Source organism: Coturnix japonica, unplaced genomic scaffold, assembly GCF_054131305.1.
Source record: "Coturnix japonica strain WE unplaced genomic scaffold, WE-NBRP24 Scf047, whole genome shotgun sequence".
Lineage (NCBI taxonomy): Eukaryota > Metazoa > Chordata > Aves > Galliformes > Phasianidae > Coturnix > Coturnix japonica.
In genome coordinates this window covers 1721754-1749173 of record NW_028188950.1, presented here as the reverse complement: position 1 = coordinate 1749173, position 27420 = coordinate 1721754, and the positions used below count along the sequence as shown (strand labels likewise).

The 27420-nt window shown below is 39.5% G+C and overlaps 3 protein-coding genes across 3 annotated transcripts; all 3 read left to right on the top strand.

The window, feature by feature from the left end:
- The first annotated feature begins 3593 nt into the window (after window positions 1-3593).
- LOC146752302 (uncharacterized) lies at window positions 3594-6177 on the top strand. Its single transcript, XM_085532052.1, has 5 exons — window positions 3594-3809; window positions 4305-4366; window positions 4570-4689; window positions 5898-6093; window positions 6161-6177. The coding sequence occupies exons 1-5, from the start codon at window positions 3617-3619 to the stop codon at window positions 6175-6177; spliced, it is 588 nt and encodes a 195-aa protein (XP_085388178.1). The 5' UTR covers window positions 3594-3616.
- Window positions 6178-8377: 2200 nt separating this feature from the next.
- On the top strand, window positions 8378-14213 carry LOC146752301 (kinesin-like protein KIF20B). Its single transcript, XM_085532051.1, has 9 exons — window positions 8378-8491; window positions 8897-8957; window positions 9195-9320; window positions 9584-9723; window positions 10921-11076; window positions 12005-12195; window positions 12636-12774; window positions 13502-13624; window positions 14022-14213. Exons 1-9 carry the CDS (start codon window positions 8378-8380, stop codon window positions 14211-14213), a joined length of 1242 nt encoding a protein of 413 aa, XP_085388177.1.
- A 909-nt stretch (window positions 14214-15122) lies between these two features.
- LOC146752300 (kinesin-like protein KIF20B) lies at window positions 15123-21096 on the top strand. Its single transcript, XM_085532041.1, has 7 exons — window positions 15123-15287; window positions 15931-16050; window positions 17559-17759; window positions 18198-18278; window positions 19007-19133; window positions 19671-19813; window positions 20826-21096. The coding sequence occupies exons 3-7, from the start codon at window positions 17697-17699 to the stop codon at window positions 20904-20906; spliced, it is 495 nt and encodes a 164-aa protein (XP_085388167.1). The 5' UTR covers window positions 15123-15287; window positions 15931-16050; window positions 17559-17696; the 3' UTR covers window positions 20907-21096.
- The last annotated feature ends 6324 nt before the right edge of the window (window positions 21097-27420 follow it).

Genomic DNA, 27420 nt, shown 5'->3' with positions numbered 1-27420 from the left:
CGAGAAAGCCGCATCCTTCGTCATATGGAGGAAAGGCATTGCTGTGCTCAGGCCTGGCAGGAAATACAAGAGGGCACAGAAAGGACGAGACCTGCAGCTGTGCATAAAAAATCTGGAGAAAAGTGACAGTGACGTGTACACCTGTGACATTGGTGATGCCCAGTCCAGAGCCAAGCTGGTTGTACAAGGTATGTGTGAGAGCCATATGACTGCGCATCCTGTTTCTCCACTACCAAGACATTATCCTGGTAGAATTTGTACATTTATGGCAGGTCTTTGGGGCTGCAGCTGTCTGGCCTGAATAGCAGTTCACAAGCCATGCACAGAGCAAGCTGCATGGAAAGAACTACCGACTAGAGCAGTGCTATTGAGAACTTTATGTATCATTTAAAAACCAAAAATGCTGATGTACGGTGAGGCTAGTGACCCAGAAATCAGTGTGAACTTTCTATCTCTGACCTTTCTGAGTTAAAAATAGTCCTCCAGAGTTCTAGGCAAAAATTCCCTTATGCTGCATTCTGGGTAGTTGTCACGGTTTAAACAAAAATCTACCTGTGTCCGTGACAGGGGGGCCACAGGCAAGCGAGGTGCTAGAAGGAGCTGAACCTCTGTCCCAACTACTTCAGAAGCAGCCCAAACCCCCTCATACATGGCTAAGATCTCCTTCTCAGTTGGAGTGTAGCACTCCTCAGACCCTCTATATGCTCGACTCCAAAGTCCCGGGGGTTGGCCTTGGGTGTTGATGAGGCTGCCCCATCTATAAGTTTGGACTCGAGAAATTCTCGTAAAGAAAATCTAGCTTTTGGCTCCTCTTCAGACTCTGACCCCGACCCTTGTGTTATTTCCTCCAGGTAACCCTCCTTCTTTTTCCTCTCTCCTAACTTCCTCTGCTCCTCTAAATTCTTCTGCTCCTCTAACATCTTCTTATTCCCCTCAGACATCCTCTGCTCCTCCAACTTCATCTGCTCCTGAAACTTCTTCTGCTCCTCTAACGTCTTCTTATACTGCTCTAACATCCTCTGCTCCTCTAACTTCTTCTGGTCCTCTGACTCCCCCTGCTCTCCTGAGTCCCCCTGCTCTCCTGAGTCCCCTTGCTCTCCTGAGTCCTGCTCTCCTAACTCCCTCCACTCTTCTAACTCCTTCTGCATTTTCTCTAACTGAGTTGAAACTTGTTTTGTCTTTCGCCCTCTTACAGGGGCAACCAACATTGTATCTGGTGTCCCCGATGGTTGGTCTAATTGAACTACATGTGCCCCCGGTGGCTAGTCAAATTGGACTACATGCGCCCCCAGTGGCTGGTCAAATTGGACTACATGTGACCCTGGTAGTTGGTTAAATACATTCAGCTCACCCCGGAGGGCACATAGCTGGTCTCGGAGAGCGTTCCGCTCGAACTGGACAGCACCCAACTCAGTCTGGAGGCTGTTGTAGTTGGACTGAAGAGTGTTGTACCCGAACCGGAGGACGTTATGCTCGGACTGGAGAGTGTCGAGTTTGGATTGGATACTCTCATTCTCGGCCCTGAGACTCTCTCTCTCAACCTCAAAATCTTCCCTCTCAGGAATGGTATTGAATAAGGCCTGATAAGCATTAGCTAGGCCCCAAGTCATTTGTGCCTCCTTAGATCTGCCTGAGTCACAACATTCCTGTCTCAAATATGCAGTCAAACTCTCAGGATTCTTTTAAGTGTTCAGGAGTAAAGCTCCATGACACTAAAGATGTCTGTCCTCTAAAAGTCTCTCCAAAGTTTCTCCACACTCCCTGCCACTCAGTATTCTCTGACTCTAGGGAAGACTTCCTCCTGAGGTTATAAATCCAGATACCGAGTGAGATCACTACAATAACCAACAGCAAATTGAGGGAGATTAATATGATTGACAGTGTGGTCCACTGGGACAACTGGTCAGTCGAAGACTGCTTAAAAGATGCAAAGAAAAAAGGAAAAGCACGCTCAAAAACCACCATATCCGTACTATTGGTTGCATTAGTTGCTCCCTCTGGAGCTGCATGCAAATACCAAATAAGCATTGCTAACCATGCTTTCAATCTATTATACATTCCTATAACTTCATAAGAAAAATAGGCTAGCTGAAACATGGTCCAATATGTTTGGAGCATCGTAAAAGAGGAACTAATGAAATGCAGTACCTTATAAAGCACACTTAGTAGAGGGAACTTTTTTTTTTTTTTTTTTAAATAGAGAGGGAAAAAAACTAAAAAAAAAAAAAAAACCAAAGCTCAGCAGTGTTTATAAAATAAACTGGAGTATTGGCAGTCCACCTGGACTTTCAAGGTCAAGCTCACAGGTGCAGAATTGCAAACCTAAGATAGCTCCTTAACAGGAAAAAAAACTTGTAGCTCTGTTAAAAGCTAAAAGAGCAACAGAAGAAAACACAGAAAAACAGCAACTCAATTTGCCCGCATTCTCCACCAAAATCTGTCACGGTTTGAATGAAAAGTCCACCTGCGTCCGTGACAGGGGCCGTGGGCCCCGCAGGGGCCCTAGGCCGAAAAGGAAAAAGTTAATTAGGAAAAGAAAACAGCGGCAACGATCTAAGGAGGCACACTTATTTACTAAATACTATATCGAAATACCGGATAACACAATATAATACAATATAATTGAAAATTGAAAATTGAGCTAACGAATCAAGCAAAATAGGAGAGAGAATGAGTCCCGTAACCGAGAGGCCTACTATAAATCTAGGCGAACGGCTGAAGGCTCCCACACACTCCCCTGAACGCCAGAACTCGAAAGACAGTCTGTTCTGCGACAGAGTTAATATAGAGTCCAGGTCCCGTGACCTATCGTGTTGTTCTCTGGGAGATGTAGTCTTCTTCTGTAAGTTGCAGATTCAGTAAAATTATTCATGCTTTATATGATGTTATGATGTGGAATACTGATAGCAAAAATTACAAAATTATTAAACCATGACACCCTGGTATTTTTCCTTTTTTTTTCTTCAATATTTTCCTTTTTTTTTTTCTTAAATATTTTCCTTTTTACTATTTAAATGTTATGGGCACATCTTATAGAAACACAAGGCTGTTTACAAAGAAGTGCATGCTGTGTTGCTGTATGATGAGCAAGATACATCTATTCTTCATCTAGCAGGAATAGTTGCTGAGCCTTAGGAACAGTTTCAGAAAGCTTTGGGAATTTGGGCGTTTTCCTTGTTTCTGCAACACAAAATGAAAATTTACACTGTATACAAAGAAAAGGGGAGTCCGAACTTGTACGTTAAATTTGAAGGAGATCAATCTGGGGTAATATTCAAAAAAAAAAAAAAAAAAAAAAAAAAGGGAGTGTGGTCATCAAATACTATAAAATATATTAGCTGTTACTAGAATGCCACTTATCTTCCCCCCATACGAATCACTGTCATGTTGTATGTGAAGTTGTGAGGTGGGTTTTGAAGCTGAAATTAAAAACTTCTTGTATGGCTGTCTTCATAGTGGCTATCCAGACTATCTGTAGAAATAACAGCTATTATGTAGTCAGCTATTCACCAGTTTTAACTGATTATAAATTACGTTTCAGGGTGGAGAACATAGCATAGTGCCTGACACCTGTGTTGATCCTGAGGGCATTCTTGATTCTGTGCATTATGATGTCATGGATATTAAAGAGCAAGCTGAGGCAGCACATAGTTCCATTGTATCCCTGGAGGACCCGAAGGAAGATACTGGCTGGTTTGAAAAGCAGCTGGAGAAAACTAACTTTGAACTGATGGAGACCAAAGAAGAGCTAACAGAGAAAAACACCAAACTACTTAAAACTGAAGAAGAGCTGATGCAGAAGAACAAAGGTGAGTTATGCGATGTGAAAAGTAGAAGACAGAAATAGTTCATTAATCTAAAAGAGAAATAACCAGTTTGAGTAGGAATTAGAGGAGATGTTCTACCTTTGGAACCATAGCCTGTAGATAAGTGATAGTTTGTTCCTTGTGTATATTCAGGTTCAGCAATTCCACGGGTTTTGGTTATTTCTTTTCTTTTTTTCCCCCTCTCCTTTAAACTGCAACTAGCAGCTTTACGCTTTCGTAAGTATGGGGTTAAATGTCTATATCTTGATTTTTACTTTTATATTGTAATCTCTACTCTTCTTTATGTCTTGTTGATGCAATGTTTTCGTTCCAAGAAATATAGAAAACTTTTGAATCACTCCCAATAAGTGAAGACCACATGCAAATTAATTAATCTGTTCAAAAGCTACCTAAACGTTAGAATATCTGGAAAAATTGATTACTTAATAAACTATCTATTGGCTACTTATGTAATACAACCTTTTCTGTGTGTCACAGACTTTGAAAAGCAGGTGATTAAATTGGATGAGTCTGATGAGCAACTTAAAGAAGGAACTGAGGTAACTTTATCAAGAAGATGTTGTGCAAAATTGTTTTAATACCAACTTGTGGTAGCTTAAAATGCTATTCCAGTAGGCTCCATTAATAGATTTCTTACTGAGCTTAGCTTAACTGAATTTGCCTTTAATGCATTGTGTAATTCAGCTACTTAACACTACATTAGAAACTGATGACTGAATTTTTTTTATTTTTTATTTCCAAGAAAATGAATGCACAAAATGAAAGGATTCGAGAGCTAATGGACATTGTGGTGCAGAAAGATGACATTATTACAGAGCTACAAGACTTAAAATCTCATTTAGAAGAAAAAGTAAAAGATTATGTGAGTTTTACACATCTCCGTATCCTTATACAAAAAAAGGAAAAAACTAATTCTATGCTTGTAATCAACACATTTTTGGAAAACTGATTTTCTGTATGTAGCTGGTACTCGCTTGAAATTGTAAACAATTCAAATTTATCTGAAGGTAGTTGTTGTTAACACAAACAACAAAAATATCAGTGTGTTCCACTATCTCCTGCCTCACACTCCTACATCAGAGGAAGAGCAACAGTAAAAGTATATTGAGTAGAGTTTGAAGTACGAGTATGAATGGTCAGGATATCTCCACGTTCTATGCAGTCCATAAAACTTTATCCTGACTAATGTACCGCGAGCTACTGAATATGTGAAGACTAGCTTGATTAAGTATGTGTGCATACCACTTCTGGTGGTTTTTGTTCATTTTTTGATGTTTGGTAGCCTGAAGTAGCTCTGAAAACATTTATAGTTAATTCTGTCACTCAGATCTCTAGCCTTGTAAGCTTAGCAACTTGACCCTTCTTAGTCTTTGACTGTCTGTATCACTGCAACTTAGTATTTCCATGGTATTAAAGCTGACTGTGATGAGTAGTCATGTCCTCACCTATTACTTCTTCCAAGAACAAGGCTCCAACTCTATCTGTGAGATTGTGTCGCCTGAACACTTCTGAAGCTTTTCTTTTCATAAGCTACTAAAGATGAATAATCAGTCCTTGGCAGTGCCAGCATGGCTTAACAATCGTCATCTTGTAAGTAAGGAAGCTTCACTTGTGGTCAAGGACACAATCTAAAATATGCGTGACAGAGCTGACTAAGCTTTAGGGTTGGATTATATCTGTCACGATGAAAGTGATTTTAGCAGCTTAGCAGAAGTGTGATGTGATGAACTTGTATGAGAGCTGACCATTTGCTCTTTGACCATGTTTGACTTCTTGGAAACAGGAAATTCTTTGATAAACTGGTAAACTCTTGATTGTGTGCAAGTCTTTTACTTTGTAACCTGCTAGGCTCTTGCTTTCCCTTGTATACTCTACCAAGTATTGCACTTGTCATTATCTTATGGTGTACTTGTTCTGTCTGCTATTGAGATTTGTAACTGATGTCTATAGAGTCACCGGGTAAATATTTTAGCTGTATGGTTTTGTGTAAATATTTGCCTACAGAAGATTACTGAGACTTAAGTGCTCCTTTTGTTAAGCTTCAATGTAACTGATCTTATATCAATACAGGAAAAGACTACCTACCATTTAACTACCATTAAAGCAGAGCCGGCAGAAGAGAACACTAATAAAGGAACTGAAAGCAGCCAATTTTCAGTGCTTTCAGTTAAAGCACTGAAACAAGAGAAAACTGAGTTGGAAGTGGGAAGAAAGCGCAGTACTGATGAAGATAAGCCTACTGTGGAAGAGCCACCTCCAAAGAAAGGTACAGTTTCTTCCATCGTTGAACAGGGTGTCTTCCAAAACAGTAAATTACTTCCTATTCTGGATAGGAAGCAAAAGGCTGTGAAGCACGTACCTTATGGTATAAGGAGAAAAGCCACTGTGTTAAACTGTAAATAGAAGTAACTGTTATGTAACTATCCCTTTTTCAGAAGGTCCTATGCTGTTCATTTTTGAATGCTTAATAATAAAAGTTTTTTGCACTATTTTTTTTCCTTTTTGCTGCTTTTTCCTCATCTGTTGATGCACTTGCAGATTTGGTAATAGTTTTAAAGCAGTTTCTTTAAGATCGTTTAACTGCTGTTGCTGATCTTCTGAGTAGCATCAGCTGTTCAAGTGCTTTTTTTTGTTTGTTTGTTTTGTTTTTTCTGAAGCAACTATCAAAATTGTTGACGACCTGCTAATTGCTCGCTCATGGGCAATATTTGAGCAAAATGGTTTGGATAAGCTCTGATGCATTTAACTTCACTTCTGGGCACAACTGAGCATCAGTGTTCCTAGAATTACGGAAGGCATATACAATGTAGAAGGGAAAATCTAAAACTTAGCTGTAGTCCCTTCCTTTCTTGTATTCCTCTTGCAAAATATGTGCAAGGGAGAAAGTCAAGGCCTTCTTTGGATGAGATGCTGTTCTTGGATGATTTGTCCCTGCTGCCTTTATTTGGCATAAATATTGAATCCTAATGTGACCACTGAATGGCATCACGTATATGCATCTTACCAGAGACTGAGGGAGGGATGTGGACTCCTCCATACTCCAAATAGTAGTGGGTTTGTTATAATCATATGACCAAAGCTCTCATTTAAAAATTGCAGACAAAAAGGTTGAAGAGTTAAGTAGCAAATAACCAAATCTGATTCAAGAAGTTATGCAGCTGAAAAACAGCTTAGAGCAGATGAAACGCTCTCTTCGGGAAAAGGAAAAGAGTGAAATGGAGAAAGTGCAACATATAGAATCGTAAGTAACAACTGAGTTAACTTAGAGCCCCTGAGAATGAACTAGAGTTAAAAATAGTTAATGGGAACATCCCTTCGACTTAATGCATCTGCATGCTTATCAATGGCCAAACTACTACTTTAGGATGCTTTGGTATGCTACTTGAGTTCCAAGGGAAAACAGGAGTGTGCAAGGAAATAAAGAATAATATGGGGATTGCTGGTGGTTTTGTTGTACATCCCTCAGAATAGCATCTGAATAATTTATTGCTTCAGCATCTGATTATGAGAAGCAAGCTGAAATTCAAAAGTAATTGTTTAAATCTTGTCACTGGTCTAGATAGATTTAAGAGTCAATTTACAAATAGAAACCAACAGGCAGGGCATGGATTAAGCTGTAATTGCTGTTTCCATGAGATGTGTAACAGTAATGTTCTTTGTCTCTTTATTTTTAACATAAGGCTAGAAAATATTCTTTCTGAGAGTTCTGCCCTTGTACTGAATTTGAAAAAAGATTTGCAGAGGAAAGAAGAAGAGTATGCAGATCTAAAAGACAAACATTCTGATGCCGAGAAACAAATTCAGCAAGTACAAAGCGAGGTTTGTAGTCAACTGAGCTATTTTTTTCTGTAAGATTATGCTTGGCTTTCTGCTGTTAAAACTTCTCAAACTTTAACTATGAAGCTGGAAATTTCACACTAGTGTGGCTAGCAGCAAATCTTAGGTAAAGTTGCCATTGAAGCTCTAGAGGGGACCAGAAGTTAAAACATGGTTTAACATAGATAATGAACAGAGGAAAGTAAAGTTGGTTGGTAGTCTGGAATAAGGTTTGTGAAGAGAATAGCTAATCTGCCTCTGGAGGGGACTTGTTATTATCTCTACGTTACTGGTGACTTGCCATTGGTATCCGTGGTAACTCCAAAGCCTAAAACCTAAGTCTTGTGAAAAAACGCTGATAACTGGGAAGAAGAATGCTATTTACTTGAAGAGAAATAGACTAATTTCCAGAGGCTCTTTAATATAAGCATGTATATTTTTTTTCTTCAATTTCAGCTTCAGTGATGTTAATAGTTAAAATTTAATTATTAAACAAGAAGATATCTTAAAACCCATTTTGCAGGATCTTAGTCTGAAAGGGTGTGCTTGGGGTGGAAAATTGAAGCTTAAAAATGAATTCATGTCTTCCTTGGTAACCTTGCACTTGCTGTCGTTTTCCTACTCAGCACTTGTTTGTGAATTCCTCTTTATTTAACAAAGAAGTATTTGGCCAGGTTGGATTACAGAAGTCTTTTAATGAACTGTGAGCTGTGCTTACATTACAGGTGTCCACGATGCGTTCTGTGGAGGAATCCCTCAGGAACAGGATGGATGAACTTGAAAGGATTAATAACCAGTTTAAGGATGAGCTGGATTATAAAGACCATACTATCCAACAACTTAAACAGGTATTTTACTTGCTCTTAATTTTTATTACATGAATGATGCAGGTTTTCCAAGCAACAGGAAAATGTCCAAAAAAAAAATTAAAAAAAAAAATTGGAGCAAAATGAAAGTGGCCAACTGAAATTAGCGGTAGACCATGAAAGATATTCAAATAATTAGTCACTACAGAGCACTGGCAGATTGCTTTAAATACAATAATCTGCATAGTAAATACATATGTAATACATGCATATAACCTGATCTTGTTGAGTGACATCACGATATGTTAATTGAAATGTCTTACCATAAACTCTTTTTATCAGCTTGAGTCCTTATTTATGCTATATGAAAAACTTATTAATTCTAGGCTGTCTAAAAGATTCTGCTTGTTTCTACTGTGTATGCCTTTCTTTCAACATGAAATATAGGAGCTGTTGGAAACTGAGAGGATGGAAGATGTCTCCAAAGACTATGACCAACTATGTGACGGTCAGCCATTATTTGTGTGTGTGTGTGTGTGGAATATCCGTGTAAATGTTGTCACATTGCTAATGACTTTGAGTCTTCTATGTTTCGATTTCAAAACATGTCTGCATATATTTGTATGTAAATATTTCAATGGAGATGCTCTATTTCTTTTAAAAGAGCTTTTGGTCATGGGAGAATCTTGATTTGAGAATAATGGGAGCTAGTAGGGAGTTCATCTGTAAATTTTCAAACCTTCAGATCTGTGTGCAAGGGATAGAACAATTGAAGTTATGCGGATGATATTAGAAGAACAAGCGGAAATGCATCTTGAACAAGAAGACATGCTTGAAGCTCAGTTAGAAGAGAACGAAAAATTAGCTTCAGGTAATCTTTCCAGGGAAAGGGAGCAGGGATGCAAAAGGGGTTTAGACGTACTGTGATAGCCACTTCCATTTTCATGTGACTGTTACTTAGGCATTAACGTTCCATAGTAAACAACAAATCTCTTGTAGTTAAAGGCTTCTGTTATTTCTTTATGTCTATAGCAGATAAAACCAAAGCGGCTTTAGTAAAAAGTCATTGGTGTGGTATTTCAAATATATATTTGAAATGATATGCTATCTAACCTCATTTTGTGTATTGAGTAGAACTGATTGCATGGAAACACAAATACAGTGAACTGGAATACCAGAGCAATAGTGACTGGCAGCAAAAGAACAACGAAAGTGATGAGGCAAATTTGAATGAAAACAGTACAGAATTAATAAAGCTGCAAAAAGAGCTGGAGGTAACTTAACTTCAAAGTTGTAACTTGATAAAGTAAACTGTTATATTGATTACAGAAACTTCCTGTAAAAGCTGCAGTGCAACATGCAATAGGGACCAGGTGCAGCTTTTTTGTGGTACGTTAAGAATGGCATCACTGATGCCCCCATAGTATAGGAAGTGTAGCCTTCCCTACATTATGCTGCCATGAGCAGTGCTTCTTTTGCTGGCCTCTGAACAGTTAGTTGTCTTATCCCATCTGATGTTATTTTTGTTGTTGTTGTTTGTTTGTTTTTTTAAATAAAAGTAGTGGGCTGGCAGTGGGAGTTTTCTAAGTGAGTATACAATAGGTTACATCCACTCTGTTAGTGGAATGGTTCTGAACTTCTTTCCTCCTTCACCTTGAGTAAGCTTATTCATGATTTTTTTTTTTTAATGCGCAGAGCCAATTCCCTTTTTCAAGACGAGGGGAAAGTTGAACATTCATTGCTTCATTCTATACCACGTCAATGTGCTATAAGCAGAGTATACTTATACAATTGTTGTTTGCAAGAAAGGAATACTAACTCAAAGCAAATTGTAACTTACGGTGTATTTGTCAAAACTGTTTTCTGTTAGTTGCTTGGGCAACTAATATAAGCTATCGAAATCATCATCTAACTTTATCACCAGGAAGCCTTTTTTGTTGGGCTGCGGGTCTACTAATTTTCCTTGGTTAAAAGACTTTTATTTTTTCCAAGCAGTTTCTCAGGTGCTCTGTCCTATATATGAGAATGTCTGCCAGTAGGTTTGATAGGAAAGGAGACTACTCCTACAGTGTAAACTATGTTGCTTTTCTTTGTCTTTCAACCCTGAAGGAGCTGCAAGTTTTTCTACAACTGCTGCAAGGCAGCGTAAAGTGTTAGAAGTTTTTAAGTTAAAAGAGTTTTTCTTATACTGACTTTTGGTGTAAGTTCTGTAAAGCTTGTGTGAACATTTATAAAGAAAAAAAGATGTTTTATGGGGGCTCTCCAGTCTGAATAAGAAATACTGGAAATGATTATTTTTTAATGGAAAAGAACTAATGATTATCCAATACCTGCCTTTGGGAATATTCTGTAGTAAAAACTGCTAATGTTTCTGTTATCTTGCAGAAACAAGTCTATTTAATGATGACCTGGCTTTTAAGTCTTTTATTCCTTAATGACTCACTATTTCATTTTTGGTTTCTTTGAAATAGGAAAGTGAGACTAAGTATCAAACTGATAGAAAAAAGTGGCTGGAGGAGAAAGAAGAGCTCCTAAATCAGTTAAAAGAAGCTGAGAATCTTCGCAACAAAGAAATGAAACAATTTGCTGAGGACCGACAACATTATGGAAAGCAACAAGCAGAAATCGTAAGTGATGAGGTCCTGGCAGAGTTGTCTGGTGCCTGTAGTTTGGAGACAACTACATACCAAGTATTAACAGTAAGGGTGCATAAGAGCAGCTTGTCCAAGTCCTCTTGCTTTCTTATGTGGCAAAGCCCATATGAGAACTGCTTGATTTGGAAAAGGAAGGAATGGGGGGGCCACAAAAAGAAAGATCTTTCATAAGTGCATAATGAAATGTCACGTATGTGGGACATCAATAAGAAAATTACAGTTGAAAAATAGATCACTGTTTAATGAGGCTAAGAAAGTATTTTGTACAATAGCTTTTGTTTGTTCTCTTTTCTGCAAAGCAGAAGGCCTTTAAGCCTTTATAAGGAAGAAAAGGCAATTGAGTTTCTAAAGAAACCCCACAAACTTCTCTCCAGATACTGAATAAAAATACTTGGTCAAACAGCCACAGTTTTGCTCCTTTATCACTTTCCAAATAGTGACTGATAACAAAGTCACTTGAGTTACTTGAGCTGTTTGCTGGGCTCTTGTCATGTAACTTCTTAAACATGTGAATCTGTACATTCTGCAAAGCTTTTTTTACATCTGGAAGTAGTTAGTCCCGACTTTCTGGACCTGCAAGCAGCATAGAAGGATGTGAGGAGCTTAGTATTATTATCACTTTGTGACTTTATTTTCCTAAAGCTCATTAGTAATCATTAAATGAGCAAATTGAAGTTCTTAAATATTACTAATATTTTTTCACAAGGAGGGTAATGTAGGTTGTCTAATAGAAGCATGGTTTTGCTTCTGTAGGTTTGTAGTGCAACGAGTTCTAGAGCTCCTGTGGATCTTGAAGAGATCATACATTTACTAAGACTGTAAAACGGTGCTAACTACCGAAGTGTTAGAACAGTTCAGTGTGTAGTAGGTGATGTTCACTGTTCATCTGTTCTTCATTTAGGAAAGACTTGTTGCCCAGCTGAAGGAAAAGGACCGTAATCTTCAAAACTGGCGTGAGGAGAGAGATCAGTTAGTAGAAGCTTTGGAAGAGCAGCTTAAAAGTTTGGCTTTAAATGAAAGCTTGGAGCAGATGAAACATTCTCTTCGGGAAAAGGAAAAGAGTGAAATGGAGAAAGTGCAACATATAGAATCGTAAGTAACCACTGAGTTAACTTAGAGCCCTTTGAGAATGAACTAGAGTTAAAAATAGTTAATGGGAACATCCCTTCGACATAATGCATCTGCATGCTTATCAATGGCCAAACTACTACTTTAGGATGCTTTGGTATGCTACTTGAGTTCCAAGGGAAAACAGGAGTGTGCAAGGAAATGAAGAATAATATGGGGATTGCTGGTGGTTTTGTTGTATATCCCTCAGAATAGCATCTGAATAATTTATTGCTTCAGCATCTGATTATGAGAAGCAAGCTGAAATTCAAAAGTAATTGTTTAAATCTTGTCACTGGTCTGGATAGATTTAAGAGTCAATTTACAAATAGAAACCAACAGGCAGGGCATGGATTAAGCTGTAATTGCTGTTTCCATGAGATGTGTAACAGTAATGTTCTTTGTCTCTTTATTTTTAACATAAGGCTAGAAAATATTCTTTCTGAGAGTTCTGCCCTTGTACTGAATTTGAAAAAAGATTTGCAGAGGAAAGAAGAAGAGTATGCAGATCTAAAAGTCAAACATTCTGATGCCGAGAAACAAATTCAGCAAGTACAAAGCGAGGTTTGTAGTCAACTGAGCTATCTTTTTCTGTAAGATTATGCTTGGCTTTCTGCTGTTAAAACTTCTCAAACTTTAACTATGAAGCTGGAAATTTCACACTAGTGTGGCTAGCAGCAAATCTTAGGTAAAGTTGCCATTGAAGCTCTAGAGGGGACCAGAAGTTAAAACATGGTTTCACATAGATAATGAACAGAGGAAAGTAAAGTTGGTTAGTGGTCTGGAATAAGGTTTGTGAAGAGAATAGCTAATCTGCCTCTGGAGGGGACTTGTTATTATCTCTAAGTTACTGGTGACTTGCCATTGGTATCCATGGTAACTCCAAAGCTTAAAACCTGTCTTGTGAAAAAACGCTGATAACTGGGAAGAAGAATGCTATTTACTTGAAGAGAAATAGACTAATTTCCAGAGGCTCTTTAATATAAGCATGTATATTTTTTTTCTTCAGTTTCAGCTTCAGTGATGTTAATAGTTAAAATTTAATTATTAAACAAGTAGATATTTTAAAACCCATTTTGCAGGATCTTAGTCTGAAAGTTTATTGGGTGTGCTTGGGGTGGAAAATTGAAGCTTAAAAATGAATTCATGTCTTCCTTGGTAACCTTGCACTCGCTGTCATTTTCCTACTCAGCACTTGTTTGTGAATTCCTCTTTATTTAACAAAGAAGTATTTGGCCAGGTTGGATTACAGAAGTCTTTTAATGAACTGTGAGCTGTGCTTACATTACAGGTGTCCACGATGCGTTCTGTGGAGGAATCCCTCAGGAACAGGATGGATGAACTTGAAAGGATTAATAACCAGTTTAAGGATGAGCTGGATTATAAAGACTATACTATCCAACAACTTAAACAGGTATTTTTCTTGCTCTTATTTTTTATTAAATGAATGATGCAGGTTTTCCAAGCAACAGGAAAAAGGTCAAAAAAAAAAAAAAATTGGAGCAAAATGAAAGTGGCCAACTGAAATTAGCGGTAGACCATGAAAGATATGCAAATAATTAGTCACTACAGAGCACTGGCAGATTGCTTTAAATACAATAATCTGCATAGTAAATACATATGTAATACATGCATGTTACCTGATCTTGTTGAGTGACATCACGATATGTTAATTGAAATGTCTTACCATAAACTCTTTCTATCAGCTTGAGTCCTTATTTATGCTATATGAAAAACTTATTAATTCTAGGCTGTCTTAAAGATTCTGCTTGTTTCTACTGTGTATGCTTTTCTTTCAACATGAAATATAGGAGCTGGAGGAAAGGGACCATAATATTCAAAAGTGGCGTGAGGAGAGAGATCAGTTAGTAGATGCTTTGGAAGAACAGCTCAAAACTTTGGCTTCTAATGTCATACAAAAAGAGACAGAAATAGCAGAACTGAGACAATCTGCCTTAAAGGATTCAAGCAAGGTCAGCTCTCCTTTCCTCCTACCTGATTAGCTACCCATAAATTCTGTAAAACTCCTGTACCTGCTCTTTGTATTCTGGGTGTGGTTCTGTTCTTGAACACTGTCGTATTGACATCATGTGCAACTAACCAAAAAAAGCACCAGCTTTTATTTTTGTTCTTCAGGAACAGAATTTCTGTAAATTACTAAAATTTCAATTTTTTCAGTAGTTCAGATAAGCAGATGTCAGTTTGATGCTTATGATTCTACAATTAGACTGGACATCTGTAGCTTTTTCCGATAATTCACAGCATTTCCGGATCCCAAGCTAGGCTCAATACTCAGACAGTAGTTCTGTCTCAGGTTTCTTACTTTCTTTGCTTTCTCTGAGGTAGTATCTACAATGGCATGAAAAGACAGAAGGGGACGTGGAGAGAGATTAAGGGAAGCATCAAAAAGCAGAGGGGGGATGATCTCTGGAAGTTGCATTTCTTATTTCAACATCCAGCTTTTAGTCAGGATAGCCGTAGCATAGAATTTCGGAAGCTAAACAGAAGACTAAATGAGTTGTGCTCTTTTGAGAATGTTTGGATTCACTTTCTCTGAGAAGAAAGATGTTCTCATAGCAAAACTTCCCCTACAACTGCCGACTTTCTCACAGTACCGAGGATTTGGGAACAAATAAAAGCTCAGGTTATTATATCTTAAGAGAGATGAAGGCTGAAGCACATAAGTAAAATAGAAGAATCAAAATATATTGTATTACAACTTCCCAGGCAATTCTGTGACTACTGCACTTGTAACAGTGACCGTACAAATCCGTGAAATGTTACTGTTCTTGAATAGTTAAGTGTTCTAGCCTGCAATTCTAAAACTGATGCTACTAAGTAATTGCAATACTGCTTGTGTGTGTTAATTCCTTTTGCAATCCCACAACTCAGCAGTTTTTACTGTTTATTAGGATAATGCAACTGTGATAGAAGAGTTAAGAAAAGAACTGGCTGACAAAGATGACTTTATAAAGGAATTAAAACAATGCATTAACCACAGTAGCCCTCAATGTTTGCCAGAAATACCTTTACTTGAAGAAAGACAAAGTAGAAGGAATGACTCTGTAAAAGAAAAGGTACGATTATATTTATAGAAAGTCAGTACTTAACATCTTGTTAACCCCTTTTTGTTCTTCTGTTTTCCTAGGAGATACTGGAGCTAGAATCATTTTTCTTAGCATATAGTCCTTTAACTACATATTCATCACATACAGTGATGAGTACTTGTTGGTTCTTTTTCTCTTCCACTCAAACATGAGCTCTCATCTTCTCAAAAATATTTTATTTACTAGAACACCATCTCTCTGTGTACATTATGGAACTTTTCCATGCAGTGTTCCATGTATTTGTATGTGGATGCTGAAGATTAGGCAGAGGTTTAGCCTTTGGTGTTCTAACATAGCAGCTGTGAGCGTGCAGAGTATGGGGGGAATGGATGACAAAACGACCAGCGTTACAGATTTTGTCCCTAAATAATGTCTCGCTTTCTCTCTTTTGGAGGCAGAATATTGCCTGAGACTGTTAGTGAGACCCAGTAGGGTGTATCTGAAGATCACACAATGAATAGATGTTACTACCTTCCCACACTTGTGCTGTGTTTCAGCTTACGTGTTCATGTGGCGTCTGAGCTTGAGGTTTTACACTGTAACTTTAGAAAACTCGAGATATTTTGGAGGTCTAATGCATAGCCTAATCTTTACTCCTTTTAAATATTTACAGCCTAGGAAACAACAAAGCAAAACTAAAACTGGAGAAAGTATTCTATTAAGATGCAAAGCTGAAGACAATTATTTGTCACATCCATGTACTAGGAGCCTCACTTCATTAAATGAATCTGAGGTTAGTATGAAACTTCAGATCTGAAAATGTTGTGATTGTATTGCTTTTGATAAGGAATGAGTAGGAAAAGATCTCATGTTCTCTAAACAATTCCCAAGTTTTAATTTATTTATCCCTTTCAAGGTGATCAGATCACCTGTTTTTATAGCCTTTGATAGGAATAAAAGCTGTTGAAACAATTGTGTGATGAATTTTTGTCAGGTGCTGTTGAAAACTCTCCTCATGTTAATGCTTATGAAGTGGCTCATGATTAGATAAGTTACTTGGAAAAAATTCATGGAGCCACTGAAACAGGCACAGCAAATTGAACTTATTTTCTTCCTCTGCAGGATTTCTGGATATTGTTTTGTTAGCAGATGATGTTAATCATTCCTATATAAGTTTTTAATTGCTAACTTTCATAAAATAGCAGTTACATATATTTTAAAAACAAAGTATTTATTAACCAACTTAATTCTTGGAAATACAGTGGGTGGTGATACTCCATTCAGATTCTTAGCAGAGCCTGATAAAGTGGCTCTGACTACTTTTTGTCTTTCTACAATCTTTGGTAACTTTTTGAGAGGAAGAAGACTCCCCTCAGGGGGTTGGAACAGTGTAAGTAGTAAAAGCTGCTAGTCTGTGTTTGGGACACTGGAGTTTGCTAGTTACTAGCAGCAGTAGAAGCAGCCATCTACCATTTTCTGATGTCCCCAGCAGCCTGTCTTCCATGTGTTCAACCAGCATCTGAACTCATTTTTGATATGCTAGCTGAATTCCTGCCATAGAGAAGGAGGAGTCCAGGTGATCTCAGTTCTGACTTTGTTGTTCCTGTTGAGAAAAACAGGATTGGGTGGATTGTGGACAGTAAGTGCTGCTGGGGAAATGCATACTGACATTTCCCTGTCACTTAGCTGTGCATTTGCTGCCATTTGACCATGAGCAGGTACATGATAGCCTTCAGCTTAAGTACGGTGTCATTGCTTGAATGTCTGTATTCTCTCCAGGGAAAAGATAGCAATGGAGTTCTTTAATGACTTGTACTGGGCTTGCACCTTGCCAGCTGGACCTTACTTATGTAAATAACATCTCTAGTGTAGAAGAGGAAGGGCAAATTCCCTAAGATTAAGCTGGAAGTTAATTGAACACTTGAATCAAATGCTCCTGTTCCTGCCCAGTTCTGACACAGCAGAGTTGAGATGAAGAAAATCGTGTCAGTTCTACCACCATTCTCTATTAAAAAAAAGTGTAGTTGTCTGTGCCCTTGAGAAAAAATGACTTGTAAAGTATCAGGCTCAGTTTAACATGGAGAACTTTTTTTGTGATCATAGATTGGAAATAATTTTAAATGTAACAAGTTCTAGGAAAGAGGGGTAAAATTCTGCTGTAACTGAAATAGACTCCTTCTGTTACAAGTGTTCTTACAGCAGGAAAATCGAATGCTTACATATCCTTTTCCAGATGCTTTATAGCTTTTTAATCTCACGGCTACCTTAACACTTGCACTTAAAATTCTTCTGTGCTATCAGGAGCATTTGGAAACTGTCCTCGACTCTTCTGGAGTGTCCGCAGAAAATGGCAAAACTAGTCGGTTCCCAAAACCGGAGCTGGAAATCCCACTGACACCTCTGCAACCTGATAAGACGGAGATAAAGCAGCATGGCAGCATGATACCTTTAGGAGTGAAAATGCCTAAGGCAAAAAAGAAAAGAAGTGATGACATGGATGATGTATGACCTAGACCCAACAGAAAACAAAATATCTGATGCCTTTTTACCATTCTCATTTAAGCATTAAAAAAATGCTATTTCTACCTCAGTAAAGTAGTTGAAGAATTTAATCAATGAACTGCTTTAATGAACAAAACTAATAGCCAAGCTCAGTGATAATGGTTTAAGAGAAGGGAATTTCTCTTAACTCCATTGTGTATTTTCTTTGAAACCTGTAGACATAAATCAGCTTTTTAGACATCATGAGATGTCTAATACTGATATCTTCATGTCCTGTTTTTATAATTGAATGCTTATTTATTATTTGATTTACAGTGGAATAGTTACCACTAGCAAATACTTCCCTACTATTAGCAAAAGTGTTTAAAGTGTTCACTTTTGTGACATCAGTTGTTCTTTTTAAAAGAATCATGGCTGAAACTTGTCTTATTTTCCCAGGATTTTGTGAAAAGTGAGAACACGAAAAATACAAAATCTGTCATGGCTTTTAATTCACCCTCTGCAAGTGATGAGAAAATGGTTGGTTTTTGTTCTAGTTCTGAAGCTAGCTTGGGACTTCCTGTAATTGTGTGGTCACACGAAAGAAGCAGTGTCTTATCCTTATGTGTATACCTGAATGGGAATCTTACATGCTTATGAGCTCTTCCTATTAAATTCCATAAGCTAACCAAAGGGCAAGTCAGTCTGTCCCCAGAGCGTGTAATGGCTGTACTGTGTAATGATTTGGAGGGAAGGATATTGCACACTGAATAGTTGGGAAGAGAAGCTTTAGTGTATTATCGTGTGCTTTTGTAAGTGAAGCCCTTGTATTAAACTAAGGTTCATATCATTAATATGCATGGCAGTTATTAAAAACAGATGTTCACATGTGATAGCAGTATCCTTGGCATGGTCAGAGTATGAGTAGTAGATTTTTCCCATCTGTTGTCTTCTGTTTTGTATGTTTGTTTATTTTATGTAATTAGAACAGCTTATGTAAGAAACAACTCCACAGCTTGGGAGCTACTTTTAAAGAAACTACTGCCTTATTTAGAAACTTTAAGAAACGTATGCCTTGAAATAGCTGAGATTTTGACAACTCCCTAAAGGGTATAAAATTGTCTACATTACTTGCCGTTGTGGTATCATCAGCATAATGAACAGAGGTGTCAGTAGTAAAGCTCAAAATGTCAACTTAAAATAACGTTGAACTAAAATGAAGTTTAAACAATGCTCTTGTTTCACATGTTCACATCTCTGTTGAACAGAAATCCGGAAAAGACTACTTCCTGAGAAAGCGAGTACGTGCTTCAAGACTGACTAAAAAGAAGGATGAAACACTGCAAAAAGTTGGAGATTTTATTCAAAGCTCTCCTTCTATTATACACTCTAAAGGTTGGTGTAGAATAAGTTTTATTCCATGTTTTCTAGACATTGTAGAATGGCTTGTTTCTGCTGTAGGCTATTAATGTATGTGTTCTTAGACTTGTCTGCCATGTTAAGTTGTCCTTTGATTTATGAAGTAAATGCATTTATTCGTCTCTTCAGAGATTCATTATTACATTTGTGAAAACCTACAAGTATACAGAGAAAGTTGGTTCTGTCTTGTGCTTCTGTCAGCACGAAAGTTAGGCCTGTTGTTTAACTCCTGCTGAAGTTTCTGACTTCCAGCGACTTCTGAGCCATGATTGTCTTTCATACTCCATTTTAATGCGTGCTTTAAGCTGCCGTAACTGAACCTATAAACTGTTTCAGCTATAGAAGCAATAAAGAGCCTCGATGAACAAATACAATTTCTGAGTATTTTCACTTAAATTTTACGTGTCATTTATAAACCAGGTTTGTTACGAAGCTTTTTTTGCATTCATTGATTTAAAGACTCACAAAACCAGTAAGTTGATTGGTTTATGTATCAAAACAAATTTCTTCTAGCCAAGAAGCTGATGTCAGCAGTAAGTTCTCCTAAATCAAACGAACCTGAAAGTGTCGAAGAAGGAGAGACCAAGCCAAAACGATCCAAAAAGAAGCTGTATTCAACTGTCGTTTCTGGCCCTCTAGAAATACCTGCTTCTTCGGTAAGCGATTATACTGTAGTCTTGGCTTAAAATAAACTACTAAGGAGTCCAAACAGACTGGAGGTTTCATCTATTTGCAGGAGGAGGTTGAAAGTACTGAGGTATTTCTTTATTCTACCAAGTCATTCTTGTTGGTCTTCCTGCTGTTCTGTTTTATTTTGTCCTCAAAGATCTCTGTGTTTGGCTGGCTTACAGTTTACTAAGTAGGTGATGTAGCAATCATGGAGATGTCTTCTAATTTGGAATCATAGATAATTTCAGTGTGTTGGAGTGGGATTATTCTACTACACGCTTTTCTAGAGCACAACTTAGACAGCTTTTTAGGTATGCTTAAACTATGATCTCCTGTCTAAGACAACTTGCAAAGGATCTGATGTGCCAGTTTCATGACTCTGTCGGCAGCTATTGTGCTAAGAACATTCTTGCTCTGTTGGAACTGCATCTTTTAATTATATTAGAGTCCTTTTTGTGTTCAGCATAGTGATCATTTGCCCATACTGTAATATCCCTCTGAATTTTTTGATGATTTGACGAATGATATGAGCAGAAACCAAAATGTTATTTTTTTTGTTAGAGGATGAAGAAGATGAGACAATTTCTTCTCTCACTGTAGTTCTGAGAACATGGAACTGAACCGAGAACTGAAATTCTGGGCAAGTCATAGCTACAGGGATTGAGGCTAAAAATGTTTTCTGAACGCTTCATGTTTCACAAAACAAGTATTATAATACTCTTTTGAAAACAAGTATTTCAAAATGAAAGCTGCCTTCAGGCTTTCCTCAGACGTGTGTGCTTTTTTAAGATAAACAGGATTTTGTACATTCTCCATATTTGTTCCTTGTGATTAAGCTGCATTAAAATGATCTCGGTATCCCATAGTTTTCTGAATAAAATATAATAAGCAAATTCCATTCTGAAATCCATTTAGGGGAAGAAATATGTTTGCGTGGGTCAAGAAGAGCTTGTCAGTCTTGTGTGAAAAGATGAGTAACTTTTGAAATGATTTCTTCAGGAATCTGAGGAACAAAAGAAGGAAAGTGATCATCTGATCATCAAGCGACGGCTGAGATCCAGAACAGCTAAAAAACCTTGAAGAAGCGTGTTAGATGCAGTCATGCTCCTCTGTATTTGGTGTGTTAAATCCATGCTGCGTGGCAGCAGTCAGTGCAATACAAAGGTGTTCTGTGTGCCACAGCATTTCTCCAGGGGCTGCGAAAGGTAGAAGCACAACACAGCACCATCCTTCTGACAGTAATGTCTGTGAGTGTTAGACATGTGAGCACTGCATCATCCCCAGCGTGTCAGTGCTTTTCCACACCAACCTGACTCTCACACTCTCTGCACTGAATGTAACTCTGCTCTTGTGGAGACAAATGCTTTCTGTCACATCCTCCATCCCTGCAACCATTTGCCGGTAGGCAGCTCTTGCAGAAGAATCAAGCAGCAGAACCTTTTGCTCACCCTACAGCATGCAAATGCTATGAAAGCAGAAATAACCTGGCGTGCTCTGGGTCTGCAAGGCTGCACAGATGGGAGAGGTAGATTGTGTTTTTGCAGTGGAAGTTTCCAGTATTTTCGGTACATAGTGTAGGCCCTAACTGAATGTATAACCCTCTTGTAAAACAGCTGTATAAGTAGTTTTTCCACCAAGAAAGTTGCTGAACAGAGTTAAGTTCAGACTGGGGGCATTCTGACATGGGGAGAATTGAGACAAGCACAAGATAAATACGCAGGGTGGGTAGAGCCCAGCACAGGACAGAATGAATGTACTGACTTTTGGAAACATTGCCCTTCTCTCTCCACAGAAAAGTACAAGGCAGACCTAAAAACAAGAGGTTGGTAATTGACCTTATATGGAAATGAATCCTAGCAACAGTCTCGAGGAGTCTGTGAGCCTGAGATGCTCAACCAATGAGAGCCATGAGAGCATCACCTGCATTGGGTTTAGGGCATAGAACAGAATTGATTTCACTGACTGGTGTGCAATTTCTCCCTTGCCAATAGGGGATGTGCGCGCAGTATTGCAATAATGAATAAGCACTGCTGCTATCGCTGCCATCTTTGCCTAACTAGAAATCTTTGACTTTGAGAGTTTCTCACACAAGGGGAGAGGGTAAGAAAGTAAAGAGGCACAGAAAACAAAGGAAAACTGCTCTTCTTATCTATAAAAATTGATACAATTGATGCTGTCGTGCATTTTTTAATTTATTTTTAATTTTTTGCCAATGTGAGTTAGATTGTTTTAAAATATCCACACACCAAAATCTGACTACCAAGCAAATGTAATGAAAATGAAATGAAGGTGAGTTAGCGGGAAGCACAAGGCCATATTATATTAGGCTCCAGCAAATTTACAGGCAGTCACTGCACGAAGAGGTAGGTCTGATTTGCACATTATATGATTTCCACAAAGATTAAGGAAATCTGAAGCTTTCAATATATTTTTTTAATGCTTTTTTCATTTCATTTTTTAAACACCTGACCCAGACCCCAACCCTCACAGGAGCTGTAAAGACAACAGCATTAACCCGCAATGTAACTCTAATCCTAACCCTTACCCTGATTCTAAAATCGTCCCTAACTCCAAATGTAACAACAAAAATGATGCTAGAAGTTTGTAGCAAAAGGAACCTTAACCCTGATCATAATCCAAAAAAAAAATCATTATGGTAACAATAATCTTTACCTTAAGAGTAATATTAATCAGAGCCCAGATGATGCCTGTATCCAATCAGAAGCATGCTTTGCATTATTTAAGAGTTGTATTTTTTCCAATGAACTCTCTCTATTATCACGTTTATAAAGTAACAGAGTCTGTTCTTTTTCTCCTGACACTATGCCTTACTCCAGACATCCCCTGGAAATGACCCAGATAGGGCACCATCAAAGTAATGCTAATAGTAATGTCAATCCTAAGGGTATCTCTAGCCTCAGTGTTAATGGGACGCTAACAACAATCCCAACAGCCTTAAACATTCTGGTGGTGTGAAAGAGGTGCTGCCTTGCACATGCTGGGCTGTCCCATTGCCTGTTAAATGCAGGCGGCAGCGTAGAAACATGATGCCCGTGGTCAGAATGCCCTGTGGCAGATCCTGGCACCGGAGAACTGACCGGAGAACCATGAGAGAACTGACAACAAATCACTCGACATCAGAACCGACCCAGTGGTTATTTACAAGCCTTGGGTGACCCAGACAGGATCTCAGAGTGGTGAATGTAGGTACAGAAGTTGTTACTACTCTGTTTTCTTCTAAAAGCTGCTCAGCTGCTTTGCGTTTCAGACCATCCCTGGCTTCACTGTGTGCATCTGTCCAATTGATACCAGGTGTTTTTTTTTCATCTCAGAAGTTGGGGGGCGGGGAGGAGGGGGAAACGGACATCAATTCAATTACTCATTTATTTATTGACAGACATTCAAGTTTGCTACGTTTGGAGAAGTTTTTATTTGTTTGCTGTGGTTTGTTTTTTTCTTTTTTTTTTTTTTTTTTTCCCCCTTCCCTCCTCTTCCATCTTTGTGTTCTTCCCCTATAATCAAAAGAACGGATCCCCAGGGTCTGTCCCGCAGACGTTCTTTCCGTGGTCTCTGCTGCCACCTGCTGGCCAATACACGGAACTGCCACTGTTGGGCGTTTGGTGCCGCAAGAAGCACAACGCAGATCTGAGTTCTGACCGGTCTACGCAGCAAATCCGCCAATCTTTATTGTGATAAGCCCTCCACATGGCATTGCGCATGCACTCGAACACGCAACAGGCACAGATTTCTCCTAACTCCTTGAGGAGTTATCACCATTCAGAGCCTGCATCTGGCCACAGGCACTCTTGTCTCCCCATCAATTGGGCAGCCTGTTGTATTACAGCATCTGAGGGCCACTGGGGGGTTCAGTATGGATAATATAGACCCATCCTGATGTAAAGGTGATGGCTGTAGGATGAGATCCCTCGTTCCTGATGAAAAATTTATTGACTGGGCTCTCAAAATCATCTTCATAGATTGCCTCTTTCATGCCTAATTCTCTAATATAATTTTGTTAGTCCTCCATAGAGGACCACAGGCTGATATTTAATGGTATGTCATTCTTATTTGGCCATGTTATATGACACACAATTATCCTCATTATGTTGGACTGAGCATACAGTCTTTGCCTGAAGGCAGGGTGAGTAGTAATGGATGTCAGTTTTGAAATTTCCAGTCCATTCACCACAGCGCTTTCTGCCTCCATGTCCCATAACCTGAGCAGCTTTGCTGGCATGCTCTCTTGGTTTCTGTCTAAACCACTGTACTATATCCATCAGTTCAGCTGCTGTATTATGGGCAGCAGGGTTTGGGGGGTTGGACACTGGTCAGGGCACTCCCACCAACCTATCCTGCATTTTTTTTTTTTCATTTTAGGGTTACAATCAGTCAGATCTCAAATAGATCTAGTCCAAATGGAACCTCAAAATCTGACCTTTTAGTGCCTTCATTTACAGAGTCCATTTTATACAGATTCCCTTGTACAGGGTCCCCATGGTCTTCCAGAGAGATGTTCCTGATCTTCCATAGAAGAATGATTGAATTAGGTTTTTTCCCCATCAAAACTGCCACCTGTCTTTCCAGTTTTTCAACACTGTCATTCAATAGCTGATTTGCATCAGCCTGAGCCTCTTCAGTTATGTTCAGACAGTTCAAGGCCATCAGCAGTGGCCATGCCACCATGAACACAGCTAACTCTCATTCTCAAGTTGTAAGTATGTCTTTGCTAAGACCATGGAAATACTCAGTCAGGTGGGCCAGGGACTCATGGACCCTCCCTCCGTCCCACACAGGGCCCCATTTTTCAGTGACAGAAGCAGTGCTGCATTTTGAGGATCCTAGGAATCCCAGGACATGCCCTGACAAAAGGTCATTCAAAGGGGTAGTCTTTCCCCATCCAAACCACCCCATGATATTCACAGAATCACAGAATTGTAGGGGTTGGAAGGGACCTCCAGAGACCATTGAGTCCAACCCCCCTGCTAAAGCAGGTTCCCTACACCACGTCGCACAGCTCGGCATCCAGGCAGGTCTTGAATATCTCCAGAGAAGGAGATTCCACAACCACCCTAGGCAGCCTGTTCCAGTGCTCTGTCAACCTCACTGTAAAGAAGTTCTTGCACACATTAATGCGGAACTTCCTATGCTGAAGTTTCAGCCCGTTACTCTTAGTCCTGTCCCCACGCACTACTGAAAAGAGACCAGACTCACCACTATGGCTCCCACACTTCAGGTATTTATAAGCCTGGATCAAGTCCCCTCTCAGCCTTCTTTTTTCAAGGCTAAACAGACCCAGTTCCCTCAGTCTCTCCTCATAGGGGAGATGCTCCAGGCCCTTCACCATCTTTGTGACCCTCCGCTGGACTCTTTCCAAGAGATCCCTGTCTTTTTTGTACTGGGGAGCCCAGAACTGGACACAATATTCCAGATGAGGCCTCACCAGGGCAGAGTAGAGGGGGAGGATCACCTCTTTCGACCTGCTGGACACGCTCTTTTTAATACACCCCAGGATGCCATTGGCTTTTTTGGCTACAAGGGCACACTGCTGGCTCATGGTCAATCTGTCGTCCACCAGGACGCCCAGGTCCCTCTCAGCAGAGCTCCTCTCCAGCAGCTCTTCCCCCAGCCTGTACTGGTGCATGCAATTATTTCTACCCAGGTGCAAGACTCTACACTTGCTTTTGTTAAACCTCATCTGGTTTCTTACTGCCCAGCTCTCCAGCCTGTCCAGGTCTTGCTGAATGGCAGCACAGCCTTCAGGTGTGTCAGCCAATCCTCCCAACTTCGTGTCTTCAGCAAACTTGCTGAGGGTGGTCATTGATGAAGATGTTGATCAAGACCGGACCCAGCACAGACCCCTGGGGGACGCTGCTAGTTACAGCCCTGCAGCCAGACACTGCACCGCCAACGACAACCCTCTGCACTCTGCCAGTCAGCTAATTCTCGACCCACTTCACTGTCCACTCACCTATCCCATACTTCCTCAACTCTGGTATAAGTATGTCATGGGAGACTGTATCAGTTATAGAGGTTATAGAGTTCAATTCCTGTAGTCAATTTGGCGGCCCAGGTGGGACCAGCTCTGTTTGCTGCAGGACCAGCTGAGAGGGAGACACTTTTGGCGCACCCTGAGATTTCTCTGAAGGACTCCCTTCCTCACCTGATCACTGCAGGGACAGACAAGGACCACCCACAGGTGGACCAGGTATGTGTATGGTAAGTGGAGCCCATATGTCTTGAGGAGACATCCTACACAGTTTACAGCCATACGTGCTGCTCCCAGGGAGGTGAGCTCATGGCTTTGGTTGCCAGCTGGGGTAGGAAGACTCCTTGAGTGAGTTCCTATGATTGGGAACTGTATGTCATATGAATGGAAACAAGAACAAATACTCTCTCCTAGGTGGTTGGCAATAGGAGGGACCTAGGTTGGTCTCTCCTACGGGTATGGGATATAGTGGATAGCCTGTCAAATGGTAGCCTGGGTTCTCCAAGGTGTAATCATGGGGCTTATAGGTTGTATGTTCAATATTATCATCTGCTTTAAGTGTTTGGTACCGTGTGTCAAGCCGACTCTGGGAAAAACATTAACGTTTGCAACTGGTCGACCAGAGTATGAGTGTTATTAAGATTCCAGCTAGAAAACGTTGTCAGCATTGTGTAGTATGAATAAACCATGGTTTTTGATCTAAATGTCAGAGTGAGTGTGGTGTGAGTGAGACACAGAACAGCTGCAGGGTGAGTGCCGAGTCCCGATCCATGTTTCCTTCCTCCTGTGAGGGAAATGGCCAGACACGGACAAAGTGAAAGACTGTGTTGTGTGTCCACTCATAAGTACTTTCTGCTTGTATGTAAGAAGACGGGAGTTTGTACTCTGTAGATTAGTAAGATTGTCCTGAGGAGAGGTGTACATTCCACCCGACCAATGAATGTCAACCCATTTATGTAATACTGTGTACTGCTTGTGAGGAAGTGTGTGAGGGAGGTGGTTCAGTCAGTGCTGGTTCTGTGGCACAGTGTTTGTAACTGAAGAATACAGACTGTATTAAGGGAGTTTATGTGAACTGAAGAACTGTACTGTTTGACAAACTGTTTTGATGGTATAAGAAAGTGTAATTGTTAATGATATATGGAAGTGTACTTGAGGGAATGTAAAAGTGTATCTGAGCATAGAAATAGAGGAAGCATTTACAGAGGAAAAAGGATTAAAGTGAGTTTACCTGCACTGACATGAGAGCAACACCCTGCACCGCTGCCCTGTGAGCTGAGCAGAGCAGAGCAGAGACACAGTCCCCATGTATCAGGTAGTGTTAATTCTGCTTACCAAATGAATGAGTTCACTACAGAAGAGGCAAATCTTCCCCTCTGCTCCATTTGTGGCATACTCTGGAGTTCAAGGCATTGCAAAGCTATGGCACATCTACTTTCTTTCAATGATGACACCTTAGTGTGCTCTGGGCTCTCATTTCAATTGCATCTAAAGAAGTCTAGGGTCATGCCAGCTGACAGGAAGCTGGAAAATGTTGTCTCGTTGTAAGGAAGAGCAAGAAAGACGACATGGGCAATTATGGACCTGTCAGTCCAGAGCCTGGTAAAA

Excerpts from the sequence above, each read along its gene's own strand:
- LOC146752302 (XM_085532052.1), top strand. The coding sequence starts at position 3,617 with ATGGATATTAAAGAGCAAGCTGAGGCAGCACATAGTTCCATTGTATCC. Across the intron at positions 3,810-4,304 it reads GCTGATGCAGAAGAACAAAG|ACTTTGAAAAGCAGGTGATT; the intron begins GTGAGTTATGCG and ends TGTGTGTCACAG. Across the intron at positions 4,690-5,897 it reads AAGAAAAAGTAAAAGATTAT|GAAAAGACTACCTACCATTT; the intron begins GTGAGTTTTACA and ends ATATCAATACAG.
- LOC146752301 (XM_085532051.1), top strand. The coding sequence starts at position 8,378 with ATGCGTTCTGTGGAGGAATCCCTCAGGAACAGGATGGATGAACTTGAA. Across the intron at positions 8,492-8,896 it reads CTATCCAACAACTTAAACAG|GAGCTGTTGGAAACTGAGAG; the intron begins GTATTTTACTTG and ends CATGAAATATAG. Across the intron at positions 9,724-10,920 it reads AGCTGCAAAAAGAGCTGGAG|GAAAGTGAGACTAAGTATCA; the intron begins GTAACTTAACTT and ends TCTTTGAAATAG.
- LOC146752300 (XM_085532041.1), top strand. The coding sequence starts at position 17,697 with ATGATACCTTTAGGAGTGAAAATGCCTAAGGCAAAAAAGAAAAGAAGT. Across the intron at positions 19,134-19,670 it reads TTCTATTATACACTCTAAAG|CCAAGAAGCTGATGTCAGCA; the intron begins GTTGGTGTAGAA and ends AATTTCTTCTAG. Across the intron at positions 19,814-20,825 it reads TAGAAATACCTGCTTCTTCG|GAATCTGAGGAACAAAAGAA; the intron begins GTAAGCGATTAT and ends TGATTTCTTCAG.